Raw genomic sequence first — 15,888 nt, forward strand, 5'->3', positions numbered from 1 at the left:
GTCTAATCTTACCACACACCTAGCTCAACATTCTCATTTCCGCTACACTCATCTTACTCACTTCCTATTTCTTAATAAGTCAATATTCTGTCCCGTAAAGCATCGCTGGTCTGATACTGTTCCACATAATTTTTTCTTCAATTTTGTGGGTACCCTCTTATTACATAGTACACTAGTAGCGCTCCTCCACTTGAGCCATCTCACTTGGATCCTATGGGTCACATCATCGGCAATCTCTCCATCTCTACTAATAATTGAGCCTAGGTACCTAAAATGGTTACTCTTTGGTATCTCTTGGTCTTGGATCATCACTCGTTCTTCATGCACACTGCGCGGTATTATTAAACTTGCACACCATATACTCAGTTTTACTCATACTTATCCGAAAACCCTTTAACTCTAATGCTTCCCTCCAAAAAGGCAAATAGATTGGAGAAAATATTTTTTTGGTAAAAAAAACTCTATCATGTAAGTAAATTAAAGAGGAAGAAAAACTATTCTTGTGTTCATAAGATTCCAATGGACAGTGGCACAAAGGGCCCGATGGATCTATTTCAATACACCTATAGCTTCTCTAAAGTCTAAACGTATAAATAATCTTGAAACGAATTGAATGCTTTGACCCACTATTCTTGAGCAAGACCAGTCATCATTTGAAGAACAATTTTGCTGACCACCGTTGATTAAATAAAGGATGATGCCGATTAAGTTAGAACATCAATGGATATCTCAGGAATATCAATCAATACATGTTCAAGGAGATTAAGACACTAATATCAAATAATCGTACATCTACCGCCCTCGGACGGTCGTTAAATTTTTTGAAGAATTATAGAAAATCAGATTTGTGAAGTTGCGATGAATCTTTACCTTTTTATTATGATCAAAACCAAACACTATTGGATAATGGAACCTGTTGTCTGCAGTGACAGCACTTTGAGTTTAAAAATTCACTCAGTTATGACGGACAAATTGGTAATTGGGGCACTAGGAGCAATTATGACTTTGCAGGTTCAAATCCTCCTATGGAGATGAAGTTGATACACTTGATCATTTTGTAAGGGATTTGGGATAGTAAAGTTCTTCAACCGTATAACAAAAACGAACATAATGATGTAGAAATTGTTGACCAATTAAAGTTGGCTTTGAACACACTCCTCCCCGTGTGGTCAACCCTTTAACACACACAGCGGGTCCTCAGGATTGGGAGGGGCTGTAGTGCGGAGTGCACTACAGCATGTAATGCGAAGTGCGGTCGATCCGACCGTCCGTCTTGGCATGAACGACTCGAATTTAATCAGAGCTCCTACTAATTCAAACCGTCGATTGTTCAAATTAAAATTCGAGCCATCCATTACCGATATGAACAGCCGAATCAACCGCACTACACATATAATGCAAAGGTGCCCTACAGCACCCCGGATCTAGTCCCCACCATTCCATTCTATTCTTTCCCCACTTCCATGATCAACTCTACCTTTGATCATCAATCATCATAACAAATAGTACTACTCGTTACTCATCACCATTGTTATCATGCATGTTCTACAAAGGGACATGGGGAGAATACAAGATAGAAAAAGCCAAAAAAATTGAATATGAAATGTCTTCCCAAATAGTAATCAGTAGTAGCACGCAGCTGATTTTAAAAAGCAAAAAAGCAAGAGAAAAAAAAAGGAACACTAGAAAGTATTTCAGACCTGCTAAGTACCAAAGAATCCAATGCCTATGCAAAATGATTGCTGGTTCAATCTCTATACTACATACACATATACGTTGGCCTCTTTGATTGGGAGGATTGAGGATAGGATTGGATTGGATTAGTAGAAAACATATGAGGCATACCTTGTAAGAGATTGTCCCACAATCCCATGGGTAAACAAACAAGTGAGGTGGGATTGAATTATGGTTGGGACTAAATGAGGCCAATAATCCCTCATATGGCTCACTATTGTATCTCACCTCCTCCACAGCCCGCCCCCGCCCCCACCCCCCCCCGAGATTAATAATCCTGGGACTAACCTACCTTTGGATAATCTTGCTACTTCAATCCAATGACCGATATTATTCCTTAAAATTTTATCCCATCCTTTATCCTCATTCAACCAAACATAGTATAGCTAATCCCATGGTCTTAGTTTATCCTCTTGAGATATATATATATATATATATATTAATCCCATGGTATTAGCTTATATATATCCCGTATTAGTTAATCCCATGGTATTAGCTTATCCTTTTCCAATCCCTCCAATCAAACAGAGCTATGTATGTGCATATGCTCATTAGAACTATGGATGGGGACTAAGTTCTGCATGAGCTGGGCAAGTGGTTCTCTAATGACTATGCTTGTAGCCAACAGGCTGAGTTTTTGTTGCCTTTGCATGCCCATGAGTTTGGCCTGTGAAATTTTTGCTTTGCTGTTATATTTTGATTTCGTTTCTTAGGTTAAAGACCGTTGATGGATGATGTAACGTTCTTTGTGTTTATTATGCGGTGCATAACTTAGACCATTTAAGTTGAGGGGAGTGAGTTTCTCACTTCTTGTTCGGGATGGAAGTTTTAGAATACCAAATTATATATTTGCCAAATTATTGTTATCACATACTTTGTGAATTTCCATTACTAGATCGCTGAGATATATGTTGTGGTAAATGTTTGAACTGTTTAAGATATGACAGTCAGAGATGTGACTCGTTAGGTGGTGAATTTACAATAGTTTTCAAAAGAAATGGCATGACCTGCACCTATTAGAACATGCTAGCCAAATAAGCAATTTAACTACAAAAGACATCCTCAAAGACTAGGAGATATATATTCTGTTACAGTGTCTCGCTGAATCTGCCCATTTCTCTTCCCAGTACTATAATTTAACCTTTTTGACCGAGGTTGTTTCCTCATTTCTCTCTCCCCGTTCTCTATGCTTCTTTCTCTTCGTTTTTTTTTTGGACGTACAATACAACCTATAGTTCTTTCAAGTTCACGCTCAATTTTCCCTCTTTTAGTGTCTGTTTGTTTTGACAACTTGTCAGCTACCAACAAATGGTATGAACCTAACTTCGTCTTGATTTTCTTCGTAAATTTTACAGAGGAATCAATGTATAAAGAATTCACAGTTGAAATTTTAGGACTTAAAATAGGCAAAGAAACAGCATTAAACTCAATAGGAATAAAACTCTTCAAGTGAGAGATTCAGTATAGAGGTCAGAGAAAGGAGTAGACATTTTCTTCTGTAACCCTTTGCTTAAATATTTGTTACCGTAGTGAGGATTCATTAGCATTTGGCTCATGGCAAGTGCCACTAGTTCCACCACTGTGGCATTGGTTTACATGGAACAATTATTGGAAGAAGGTTAAGAAGTGTCATTTTTTAAATGTAACTAGAAAAAGTCATAGTACACTTCCCCGCAAATGCTTTTGGGTTGAGTTAAAATATATACAACAAAGGTTTGGCTCGATTAATTCATGGAAGCATTGGATCCTGATCAATGTATAATTTAAAAAAATAAAAATAAAAATAGACAAGTAGAATACTGACAAAGAACCAGCTCAAACAAGAAACAGATGGAAAAAAAAGCAAGGATAGAGCTAGTGCACAGAACATACAAGTCACTGGTTTATTGGTTTTGTGTGGATCGAGTTCATGACTTCTCTTCTAACCTTCACTATTCTTCCAAAACCAAACCTAACAAAGGTGGCTTGTTTATCATCAACTGCAACCACCCTTTCCCCAACAGAGATTCTAACTCTTGACCAGAAATTTGGCCAGAAAAGCATTAAGTTTTTGGATTCTGGCGACGTTGAGCTGATAGTTAGAAATTGAAGTTCACTGAAGCTTCTGATACCCGATGGGCACATCACTTCTTACAAGCCCAAAGTCTACTGGAAAGATGATGGCTTTCATGAAGTTCTTTACACTCTTCCAGGCACTGATATTGGCTCCTCCTCTGTTACTAGTACTAGTACTAGTACTACTACTTCTGCCACCAAAGCAAAAGGTGGGATTGGTTTGGTCATCAACAATGTTAATGCGTCTGATCCAAATTCCAGACCATCCCATGTTATAACTTCTGAACGGCCTGTTAAGGATTTGAATTCAGAATTTTAGATTCCATTGAGGCTGTCCAGGTACATATGTATAATGCCCAAATCCTTAACAGGCCGCTACTCTTTGTACAATTGATTCTAATCCAAATGATTTGCGCTCCCAAATTGAGCCCTGTTCCGAGTCACTCCAAGTGCATTGGATTTTAGAACCACGCACAAGACATAACTGCTTAAGGGAAAGAAAAACAAAAAGAGAGGAAAACATTACAAATCCCTTTGCTTTTCTTTCCCTCCACATATCTTTAATCCAAGCAATGGTTTGTTGGACTCCATTACCTCAACTATACAGTTGAAACTATTGTTATGGTGTAGGTAATTTTACTTTTACGGGTTAAAAATGATCCCCCTTTAAACAAAGTTGGGATTATTATTTACCCAAAAAAAAGTTGGGATTATTCATTTCAAGAAAGTTTGTAATTGGTAGACAAACATACGAACTGCCCGGTGATTACTCTGTAATAAAGGAAAATTTGCACTGCATTTGATTACAGGTTGAATTGAACTGCACCAGTGGAACTCTTTATCTAAGCTACGTCGTCTCACTCTACCCGCTGAGCATGGCAACAGCAATTTTAGTGAAAAACAATGGGGGAAAGGCTGTGAATCGGACGGGTGCTATACTCGAACCATTTCAAGTTTAAGAAGAGAAGTGGGACAGGAATCCAATGACTCCGGGGATGCTCTTATTGCACCCACCCTCCTCTCTCTTCGCCGTTAGAAATTCTCTCTCTGGCGGAAACCATGAAAACTGAGGACCCAGCTTGGTTCTTTTCCACTTGGGAGCCTGAGAAGAAACCGGGCATATGGACTACAAAAGACGTTTCCATCACCATTTTGAAGAATAAGCTCAGCAGAGTGTACGCTATTCCTCCATCGGAAAGATCAAAACAATTTTATACCACCGTTCGGGTAGATTTTTTATTTATTTTTAGCTTACTTTACATTTGTCAAAGCCCGTGTATTGAAACTTAAGATTTGGTAACAGTCAAGTAAAGTGAATGATGAAGAATGTAATGCGGATGTTAAGATAGAAGTTGGGCATACAGCATACCAGGGTCCAGTTTGACCTGGTGAATTACTGAAAACACATTTTAAGTACTGAATTGTGATATCAAAATGAACTCTTGGGAATCAATGAATCTGAATGGTATAGTGGTAATGGAACTAAAGATTTGGCTTTAAACTGATAATCAGACCATAGCTTTGTGGTTTCTCAGTTTTTATTTTGTTCTTTGGGTTTTTTTTTTTGGCTTAAAGACTTATTTGGTCCTTACAAAATTGACTTGGTTTCAATTTCGTCCTCCTAAAATTTTTTATTTCAATTTTACCCTCACAGTTTTAACACGATTTCAATGTTACCCTTCCCGTTAAATTTGGACAAAAATTGCCCGTGTGGCAAACGATTTTGTTGCTTGTGAGCCTCTCTTTTACACGTCAACTGTAAACAAACCAGTCATCTCTTCAATGCAAAAAAACAAAAATTAAAAAAAAAATAGTAGAAGTCAGTCAATGTGGGACTACAAAATGCGTGAAAGCCAGATGCATTGATTGCCAACAAAAAACGTACTTGTGACTACAAAAACCTTAAATTACTAAAAGATACTTATAAAGTAATAAAAAAGGCCAATATCTTCTTTGTTTTTTCAACGAATACAAAAAAAAGCTTAGGAATTCTCTCCACAAATCACTCTTAGTCTCACCACATGAGTGGCTTTTGTTTTTTCAACGAATACAATACAAAAAGATGGTGTTTAAAAATAAAAATACTATAATACTTAGTATTTGTTGCCCAAGTATTATTTAAGATAGATTTAGCTGAGAAATCAAAAACCTCAATACCATTGATTTTCCTTGGCTTTAGCATGTATCACTCTTGTTCGAGTTGTTGACCCTTGCGCGTTGATCTTCTTCTTTTGATTTCGCCAAGATTGTCGAGTTAAGGGGTGGGTTTCGGCAGAAACATTTAGGGAAGGTGTTTGTTTGCTGGGTTTGGAGGGAAATGATTTGGGGGATTTAGAATTAGGGTTTTTAGTCGCTTGGGGACGAAAATTGAGGGGAAACGAAGAGATAGGGAATGGATTTTGGTTTTTAGGATTTTTTCTTTTACAGGTGGACGATGACTGTGTAAAAGAATGTCCCACAATCACCCAACCGTTTGCCACACAAGCATTTTCCATCCAAATTTAACAGAAAGGGTAACATTGAAATCGTATTAAAACTATGAGGGTAAAATTGAAACAAAAATTTTTAGAAGGACGAAATTGAAACTGAGCCTTATTTGTAAGGACCAAATAAGTCTTTAAGCCTTTTTTTTTCTTTCTTTCTTTTGGCAGGGACGAGAGCTGTTCTTCAGGGTAATCAGGATCATGAAGCCCAGGTTCCTTATCACATAACTATGGCAAAGACCACTGGGTCTGGTTAATTGCTAGTTCTTGTGGTGGTGAACCCTGGTGAGGAGTGGAGAGGGGCAAAGCCGTACAAGTCAATATTTAGAAATGTCTATTGCCGTCTCTTTTGTCAATATTTCTCCCAATCATTTATTTTGGTCCAAAATTGAAACTACAAACGTGAAGATGATTAGAGTTATAGTGTGTTGTATTTTGTATAATAGTCCAATTACGAAGCACATAATTCAGAATTCATATCCCCTCAAATGTCTAGCAAGATGGTAATTCTTGCAGCCTTTCATGCCCAAGCAACTCTAATGTCCGTTACTTCTACAGTCCCTCAGTTTTTAAAGCGTCCACATTGGTTTATCAACTGAAAATTCCAGCCGTTTGTCTGTTTCCAAACAAATAGATGAAGTGCAATGAGAATCAACTTCTATAGTAAAAGATGAACATATTTTGTGCTTTGAGGCAGTTACACTACATCTGCGGTAAAGTGTAAATTAATTTGATACTTGAGAGAGATCGAAGGTATATAGTTCATACGCTTAAGAGATCATTTGATCCTGATATTTTACAAGGTTTATTTGGATGCTGGAGGTTCAATGGGAGAATGGGGACCTCAGATGTTTCAAGGTTCATCACAAAGAGCTCCAAAAGATAACACAAGTAATATAGTTGTAAGAATGGACCTTTACAATATCTACAACTTCCATCATTCCATGAGATAAATATAACCAATCATGCTGACCTTCAGGCTCACACGAATGGAGAGTAGCTTCAATAAACAGTTATATCAGTATCAGTTTGGGATGAAAATGAGTAATTACATAACCCATATCAAGACTCGAAAAAAAATAAAAATAAAAAATAAGAATGTGTATCATGGGTCTAAAAGCAGCCTTCGGCATAAGGGACATCGAGGTCTATGGAGACTACCCATTACATGCCAGCTGTGGGAAATCGGAAGGCCAAAGAGCCTAAGTTGATCCTGTATCGCGAATATCACGAGTTGATACTCTGGATCCGAAAGATCACCTCTAATTACACGCCCAGAACCAAGAATCAGGTTGCAGATGCACTGGAAAACATTAAACCACCTGGGATAAATCACTTCGACTTAATATGACTGCAATCAGTAGAGCAAGTTACTACATTGCCTGCTACTAAAGAGGATCAAAGCCAGTGTAGTAGCTCCTGCAATAACTACGCTTGCTACTTCCCTTGTCATGTCACATGCAGCAAGTTGACACAAAAGCCTAGGGAACCAACATTATCTACGGACAACGCAGTTGTCATCAAACAATAGAATACATGATGTAGATTTATACATGAAGAATTGCATCAACAAATAAAAACAGCAGTAGATTCAAGGGAAAACTCGGGAATTGAAAGCTAATGTACAAATGTAAATAAGGATAGTTTAAAGGATGTGTACACAAGCAATGAGCAAGTTTGCCTGCATACTTCACTGCCCATTTGATTTGCCATGCAAACCGCCACAGTCGATTAAAAGGCATGCTAGAACGATTCAAACTGCATATTCAGAGTCAAAAAAGTTTCAAGCACTCCCATGTACAACTCCCAGCAGTCGTTGACTCTCATCCCAATGTTTTAAGTATATTCTAGCACAAAAAGCAATATAAGGAAGTTGTACTTACATACGTGACTGGACTATCAAGCGCTCAATTAAATCTTCTCCTTCTATATGGTCTGGAATCACCGCTGTCCACATCTGAAACCCTAGAACCATCATTGCGTCTTCTGGATGATGAAGTGGAGAGGGACACTGTAGAATCTATTTCTGCAGCAGTGTCCACCGTCTGACTCTCAGAGCGTATAACTGCAGCAATGCTTGACACAGAATCCCTATCATCCACCGCTGGAGGCTGTTCTTGATTTCCTTCGACATGGTAATATTGAAAATACGACGACACAAGTGTTTCGGTGGAACTCAATGCAGATGTAAGATCGGCAACTGTATAAGCCCGCTGTGTATTTGATCTTCGATGTAAAAGTGATGAATGCCGGTGAATTCCATCTTGTGGCACCTCAGCATCAACCACCTCATCTCCCCCCACCACTGTATTGTGTTCTCTTCGCATTCCCCTAGAAGTTAGAATCCGATTAAGCAAGGAGTTACTTCTTGCGGATGAATGATTTTGTGCATTGTCTGTATTCTGTGAGTAAACTTGCACCAAATCCCTAGTCAAATCAAATCTACTGCCGAGACGCCTAATCATTTCCTCCATTGGAAAAGGAAATCCGTTTCTCTGAAAAGTTTGCCTCCAGCCCTCAATCCTCCGTGCATGCGGCCTAGTAGGGATCTTAAGACCCGGATCCTCACCCGGATCATGAATAGTGCTCCCACACCCATAAATAAGATTTGGATCCTCCTCTAGCTCATGATTACTGTTCCCACGGCCATAAATAGGAGTCATATTCTTAATTGTCACCTCCCCCTTGCACACTGGACATTCCTTGGCGTCTGAGTGAACATGTAGCCAACGATATATGCATGGCCAACAAAACAGGTGACCACAAGGAGTCACAATAGGATCCCTAGGTAATTCCAAGCATATGTTACAATCGAAAAAGCTTTCTTCCTCTTTACTACCCTTTTCCTCATCTTCCCTTTTTCCTATTAACCCATCCCCTTCTTGGTTTGCGTTATTTTCACGCATTTTAGATGCTTCATTATCTTTTACCTCAGAGGGGACACTGCCCTCCCCAGCTTGTAAACTACTACCACCAACACTACTGGAATTCATCATCAACTCCAGGGCAATGTTCCTAGTTTCAGGGGTGATCGGTCTCGGTTGCCACACCGATGTCCATCCCCTAGCCCTAAACCTCAACCTATCAGATTCCCTAACTCGATTAACACTCTGTCCACCGATCCAGTCATCCAAGGTCACTGCCTCGTTGGACAACGTTATAAATCCCGGATCATTATCAAGAGAAGGAGAAGGACCCAAATTCAAGTCCAGATTCATTGCATTCGGCCTTTCGTCCCCCATTCGCAATTTGAACAAACCCGAGATCAAAACCCTGCCTTTTCCCGTTTAAACCAATCAGAAACCAAACTACTAGGTCAAACACTCATAAAAACTCAAATTCCTAGAGTTGCACCATATCAAAATCCCAATTTTAAGTGGTCAAACGGAGAAAAAGATCAAATTTATCTAGTCAAAAACAGTCCCAAGATGGAAACCCTACAATTTTCACATAAACCAGTCGAAAAGCTTCTCTCTCTTTTTTGTTCAACAAGCTATTAAAACCCCAAATTCGTATGCTTCACCAAATCAAAACCCTAAAATCTTCCAGTCGAGGCTCGAGCTGAGCAAAGCCTTCAGTTTATCTGGTCAATCAAATGAAAAATTCTAACTTTTAATACGGGGAAAGAACCACAAGGAAAATTCATTAGATTGTGACCTCTACTATCAAATTACAAAAAATTGTAATCCAAATTTATAAACTGAGATCAATCCTAAGATAAGAATCAGATACATACATCATACTGAGGGAGAGCTTGCCCAAGGTTCGATTAGCGAGTGTGAATAATCGGCGGCGATGCTCCGGTTGGTGAAGGTGTAGTAACTCCGAGAGAAGTTTCTCAATAGATTATGACTCGGTCGTTTCAGCGAGCGATCTGAGAGAGAGAGAGAGATGTAGAACGGGATGGAGGGAGATATTCTCTGCACCTAATCTTTGTTTGGCAACGCCTTCGAAGAGAGACTCCACCAAACCGCTATAGCATGTTCACCCAGTGAATCAATACCATGGTTGAAGGAGCCAAACTCATTGAAACGTTCTTTCGGAGTAGCCCCTGCTCACAGAGGGTAGTCCGGCAGCACAGCCCCGTAAAGGTCAAACTGAACACTATCGCCCCGTTAGGGTGCAAACTGAACAGATAGCGTCCAATATACGAAATTTGGTTCACGAATACTACTACCTGAAAGTGAAATTCGCATGAATTAATTATGAAAGGGAGGTACCTTAAAGTGAAATGTACAATAACTTTAGATGATGGTAACTATTATATAAGTGTTTTCCGTATATCATACGTTTATTTTTTGCTCGTGAATTACGCATTTTTATTAGATCGCTTATGCACTTTTTAGGTTGAACTAATGAATAAGAGTGTACGATATACCCTAAATAGTTACACATTTTTTTGTGTTTGTTAGTACGTAGTATTATTTTGGTAATATCGAAATTTTTTGTTATTAATTTTCTTTTTTGAGTTGTGTACCATAGTTTTCTCCGCTTATTGAGTTTTTCCGTAATAAATAAATGAAAGGAAAAAAAGTAGAGTTGGACTTGGAGAATTGAGAAATTTGATGTGACAATCTCTCGTGTGATTCCCAAATAATGTAAAGTAGACCCGTTATGGTCTTATTTAATGATACGACTTGAGCGTTGGTATGTACTTTATTCATGAAAAACCCAAAAAATAATTGATTAATTGATTATCAATATTCATTTGAATTAATTATATTTTTTTTAAGAGCAATAGGTTGTCAAACTCTGGCCCTCTATTGGCTCTAAAGCCAAGTATGATGCAATCGGGATTTTATTGATATGTGATGAAAGATTTTTTTTTGCACAGAGGATAGAGGATTTACATATTTTTTTGGTCATAGGATTTACGTATATATCTAAGCTAACAGATGAAGAATTCAAACTCTAAATAGGACTATGGTGGTCTCATTTCACATTACAACAAAATTTGTATACACATAATTAAACTAAACAAATTCAAAAATCAAACCAAAAGAGTATAATCGAACCATAATTTGATATTCAAATAATAGTTCAAGTTTTTAGATTTTGTGCTTCATATATATTAGCTAAATATCTACTATTTGGTTGATGCACAATGCATCACTCCCTAATATTTTTTAACGTTCTTATTTATATCATATTTGTTCAAGTGTGTTGGAAAATTTCCATAATTAATGAATGATAATTTTTCAGCAGTTTTTTCTTGGCAGAATAATGCCCATGAATAGAGGTTAATGCTAGCATTTGCACCTGCAATTCATTCCGGCAGTTTCGTGTATTGATTCTCTCCTATTCAAGACTGAGAATTCAATTCCCGTATTCAATTTCTGGCTGCTTTCAAAGGCTCCTGAGCAGTATAAAAGGGGCAGTCCTCTCTTCATTCTACACCAGCAAATTCACAACTTCAACAGCTCTGAAATTCGTTCTTGTGTGAGAGAGATAGGCAGTAGTGAGTTCGCCAATGCAGTCGACGGTGGTGTTCCGACGGCTTGCGGTATAGCTGAGCCAACCCTAGGAGGAAGACGCCAAACAAGATCCTACTGTGGAAACTTTATATCCATCTCAAAACCAATTGGCAATGAGTGGAGAGGTCTCAGACGCAATGTGGGATTTTATTTCCTTAACATCCCCCTCACGTGCAGCCGCGTTTGAGGTCTGTCACGTGTGGCCACTTTTGGGTCCTATCATCGTGCAGCCTTTTTGCAGGTCTGTCATCGTGGGGTGTGGATTGTTAATTTTTAAAATGTGGGGTGGAACGGGCCCCGCTCTGATACCATGTGGAAACTTTATATCTATCTCAAAGCCAATTGGCAATGAGTGAAAAGGTCCCAAATGTTATTAAGTGATCACTCATTCCACTCCCAAGCAATGTGGGATTCTATTTCCTTAACATCCCCCTCACGTGCAGCTGCATTTGAGGTCTGTCACGTGTGGCCACTTTTGGGTCCTATCATCGTGCATCCTTTTTGCTGGTCTAAAACTACAACACTGACGATAGGCGGCGAATCTTTCTTAAGGAGACTGTGGTATCACACAGGATTCGGTTTGATTTTCTAGAAATTCAGTTTGTATCTCGTCTTTATATTCTGTCTACTGTTATTGTATTTTTGTAACTTGATTCAATCTTGTAATTGTATCGTTGTTAATAAAATTGTTCTCTGGAATTATATGTTATGCCGAAATTTTTTCAACACAGTGCCCTTCTCGGTTGTAGGGAATATATATACAGCCTTTTGTTGATTCATTCTACAAGTTCGGATGTTCAAGTGAAGAATCAAACAAGAACAATGGAGCTGGGTTTGCCCAAATATCTTTCAAGGGAGAAACTTTCATACATTTCAATGTTGATTAAGAAGTGCTTGATCCTTGCAGGTGCCGTCTTGGAGGTATCAGTAAATACTTTTGGCAAGGCTTACTGTTATTCTATTTTAGTTTAAACCAAACCATACCAAATGGAGCCTTAAGCCCCAATCAATCGGGGTTAGCTAGCTACATGAATCCGTTTTCTATGTTATAAGATATGACAGGGTCTTTTACGCGACTCCTCCCTAAACCGGAGTTTGGGACCGGCTGTGTGGAAGATAGACTCTGAGCATGTCACTTGGGACCGGCTATGTGGAAGATAGACTCTTAAGTATGTCACAAGAAGAGCTCTCTCTTATTTTAGTTTGGAAAATAAATTTTAGCTGTATGTGTTGGAGTTATCACCTGCTGTCTTTTCATTGTTGGTAGAATTTTTGTGATGAGGCTGATATATTCTCCCTACCTTCAGTGTTTCCATTACCATAGCCATTTTTGTATGCGGGTCATGAAAACAAGCACAGTTTGTAGGATTCCCTAAACAAATGAAATTTTCGATATTGAGTTAACTATTAGTTGGAGTACTGCTTCTATAAAATTCATGTCATTTTTACCAGCAAGACTCTCGCTTTGATACCAATTCTTATTGAACGCCGCACAACAAACAAGAAATCTCAATGATTTTGCGTAAAACTGCGCACTCATCTCTTAACCTGCCTAGATGTCCAACATAATTTCTGAAAGTTATGAGTGGGGATCGACTCTTTTCAAGTTTGATGATATCTTGGTCATCTCGCTCAGAGAGAACTGTGATGAAATTTTTACTGCTAAACCCAAACATGACAGATTCTAATTGATTTTCAACGCAGAGGAGCTTCAAAACAAAACTTACAATTTGCATTAGATTTTTTAAAATAGGCTTTTGGTTATCCTTTTCCTACTATTGTTCAATTTAGTGCAAGACCTTTTACTAGATCTTGATGTCAAGACCAGGTTATCAGTTTGTATTTGCAACTTTTTGTGGGCGAAAACTGGCAGTCCCTCTTAGTTCAAGACAAAGAAATGACTAGTGCCAGCTTCTAACCACTTTGTGATCGGGTCATTGTTTGGCCTCAGTAGAATGTGGAAGGCGGTGCACGACGTAACTTGTAATGTTGGAATTGTGGCCTTTTGGATGAACGGTGCATGGTCTTATATGTAATGTTGGTATTGCTGTGTATGTCATTGTGACTTATTAGTCTATTGACGTTATTTAGCTGTGTTGTAACAAGGATTTCAGATGTGGAGATTGATAAATTTAGGACTGTTGCAGTTTAAGTTGATGATGTTAGTATTATGGTGGTATCTATTTGGTTCTACTAGAACCGTTCTAGTGTATTCTTCTCGTCTCCTTTTCGGATGCTTGAAATTGTTCTCTCCGGACACCCCCAGTTTTTTCCATATTACCTTCACTCGGCAAAGGAGAGGCCAAGAAGCTTCCCATAGCACTGCCATTGGATACTACCACCATTCATTGTTACAGTCTATCCCGAGGTCTCCAAGCCTAGAGTTTTGGGTGTGCTACTTCACACGGCCGAGATACCGTTGGAGGGAGAGAGGGTTGTTCCACCGTGATGATGACGAATGGGCTGCAATCCACCTAGCCATATCTTGGCCACAATTCCAGAATCCAGCGTGCTGATTGTGGGGGAAATTGAAAGAGCCTTCTTAAGTTTTAGACCTGATTGAGTAAATCAAGTTCAAGAATCGAAGGAGTTTTTTCCACACAATTCTGAATTACCATAGCTTCAATATAAACCGATATGGATCAATCATTTGGCTAAGTAAGAGGCATGTCCATATCTAAATGTTTTAAGATGAGTTTTTACCTGCCTGGAGAGCAATTTGTAACCGCCAGTGGTGTTGCGAAAACTTGCCCATGCTTGCTTCTCGTTTCCCCAACTATCATAGAGTACAATTTTGTTCATTCTCCTTAAAAGATAGTGAACGTTACCCTCCCTCTTAAATTGGACAGGCCGGAGCTAACATTGTCTACCATGCAGAATGCAATTCAAGCAAGCATCAACTACATAATCTGTTAGATCGGGTAGAAAATGAAATTTTGACTTTGAACAGTTCAATTATATATTCCGAACAAAAAAGAATATGTGTTTATCCATATTCATTTGAATAAATAATACTCCCTCCGTCTGGATTTAATAGTCTTTTATGGGAGTTCGTACCATTTTTCAATCAATTATATCTTGCAATTTATAATGTTTTATGTAATTTTGAAAACATTGTTTTATTGAACTAATTGAAATCTATCAAACAAAATCAATATTGGATATAAAATTCATTACAAATTTAAAGATATAGCTCATTTTTTATCCGGTTAGAATTGAACGAGTGACTATTAAATCCAGACGGATGAAGTATTTGTTATATGAGCAATAGGTTGTCAAACGTAATTCTGGCCCTCTATTGGCTCTAAAAACAAATACTCTGTATGATGCGATCGGGGTTTTATTGATATGTAATAGAAAGATTTTTTTGCAGCGAAAACGATATTTCAAGAACTTGGAATGTAATTTTTACATAGGACCCGATCAATTTTACACTGCAGTTTGTATGTAATTAGGTTAAACATGTTTTTTAGAGTGTAATTAGGTTAAACATGTTTTTTAGAGAAAAGCAGAGAGAGGCGAGAGAAAATGTAAGTCTCAGAGAGATTGCGAGAAGACTTGTACTTTTGATTCGATTTTATAAATGTTTAGATAAAAGTTCAAGTTTGTAGATATTTTGCTTCAGATATTAGCTAAATTATTACTATTTGGTTGATGCACAATACATCACTCCCTAATTTTTTTTTTCCCGTTCCTGTTTATATGAGATTTTTATAACTTAGGCCCACTAGTACTTGAATTGGTGTGACTTTTTACATATTCTGTAGAGATGTACGAAATTTATGCATTTATACAACCCCAAAGGAGAGGGTTGGTCGGGTAATCAAAGTCACAGGATTTAGAGGTTTGTTTTCTAAGGTTTTAATAAGTTCGAAAGTTTTAGGTGGTGATTTTCCGCTTGACCAAAAAAAAGAAAGTTTTAGGTGGCTCAATCAATTATTTTAGATTTATTTCCTATGGGATTTTGTTGCGACTTGATCGACCCCGCTTGTGTGGGTAGCTGAATAGATCCTTCAAAAAGGAAAAAACTTCTTTACGGAGCTTTTTGTAAAGAAAATTTACGATGCTCAATCATATACGTTCAAAAGGATTTTGAATGATCCGGATTGAAATCAATTTTGACCGGTAAAAATTACTATTTT

The 15,888-nt window shown here is 38.1% G+C and overlaps 1 protein-coding gene and 1 pseudogene across 5 annotated transcripts; one reads left to right on the plus strand and one right to left on the minus strand.

Annotated features, from left to right (window-relative positions):
- Window positions 1-3,643: 3,643 nt before the first annotated feature.
- Window positions 3,644-6,529, plus strand: LOC131319331 (photosynthetic NDH subunit of subcomplex B 2, chloroplastic-like; annotated as a pseudogene).
- A 658-nt stretch (window positions 6,530-7,187) lies between these two features.
- Window positions 7,188-10,411, minus strand: LOC131319068 (uncharacterized). 5 transcript variants are annotated; one of them, XR_009197877.1, is made up of 4 exons: window positions 10,009-10,411; window positions 8,156-9,855; window positions 7,933-8,030; window positions 7,188-7,575 (listed from the first exon to the last, which is right to left on the minus strand). XR_009197877.1 is itself a non-coding variant. In XM_058349174.1 (3 exons), the coding sequence occupies exon 2, from the start codon at window positions 9,512-9,514 to the stop codon at window positions 8,180-8,182; it is 1,335 nt and encodes a 444-aa protein (XP_058205157.1). In that variant the 5' UTR covers window positions 9,515-9,855; window positions 10,009-10,411; the 3' UTR covers window positions 7,188-7,575; window positions 8,156-8,179. The 5 variants fall into 5 exon arrangements, 3 of the variants coding, with proteins under 3 accessions (XP_058205157.1, XP_058205158.1, XP_058205156.1); XR_009197876.1 differs by having other exon boundaries at window positions 7,933-9,855; XM_058349174.1 differs by lacking the exon at window positions 7,933-8,030.
- Window positions 10,412-15,888: the final 5,477 nt, after the last annotated feature.

The sequence above is a fragment of the Rhododendron vialii genome, chromosome 3a (genome assembly GCF_030253575.1).
Source record: "Rhododendron vialii isolate Sample 1 chromosome 3a, ASM3025357v1".
Taxonomy (NCBI): domain Eukaryota; kingdom Viridiplantae; phylum Streptophyta; class Magnoliopsida; order Ericales; family Ericaceae; genus Rhododendron; species Rhododendron vialii.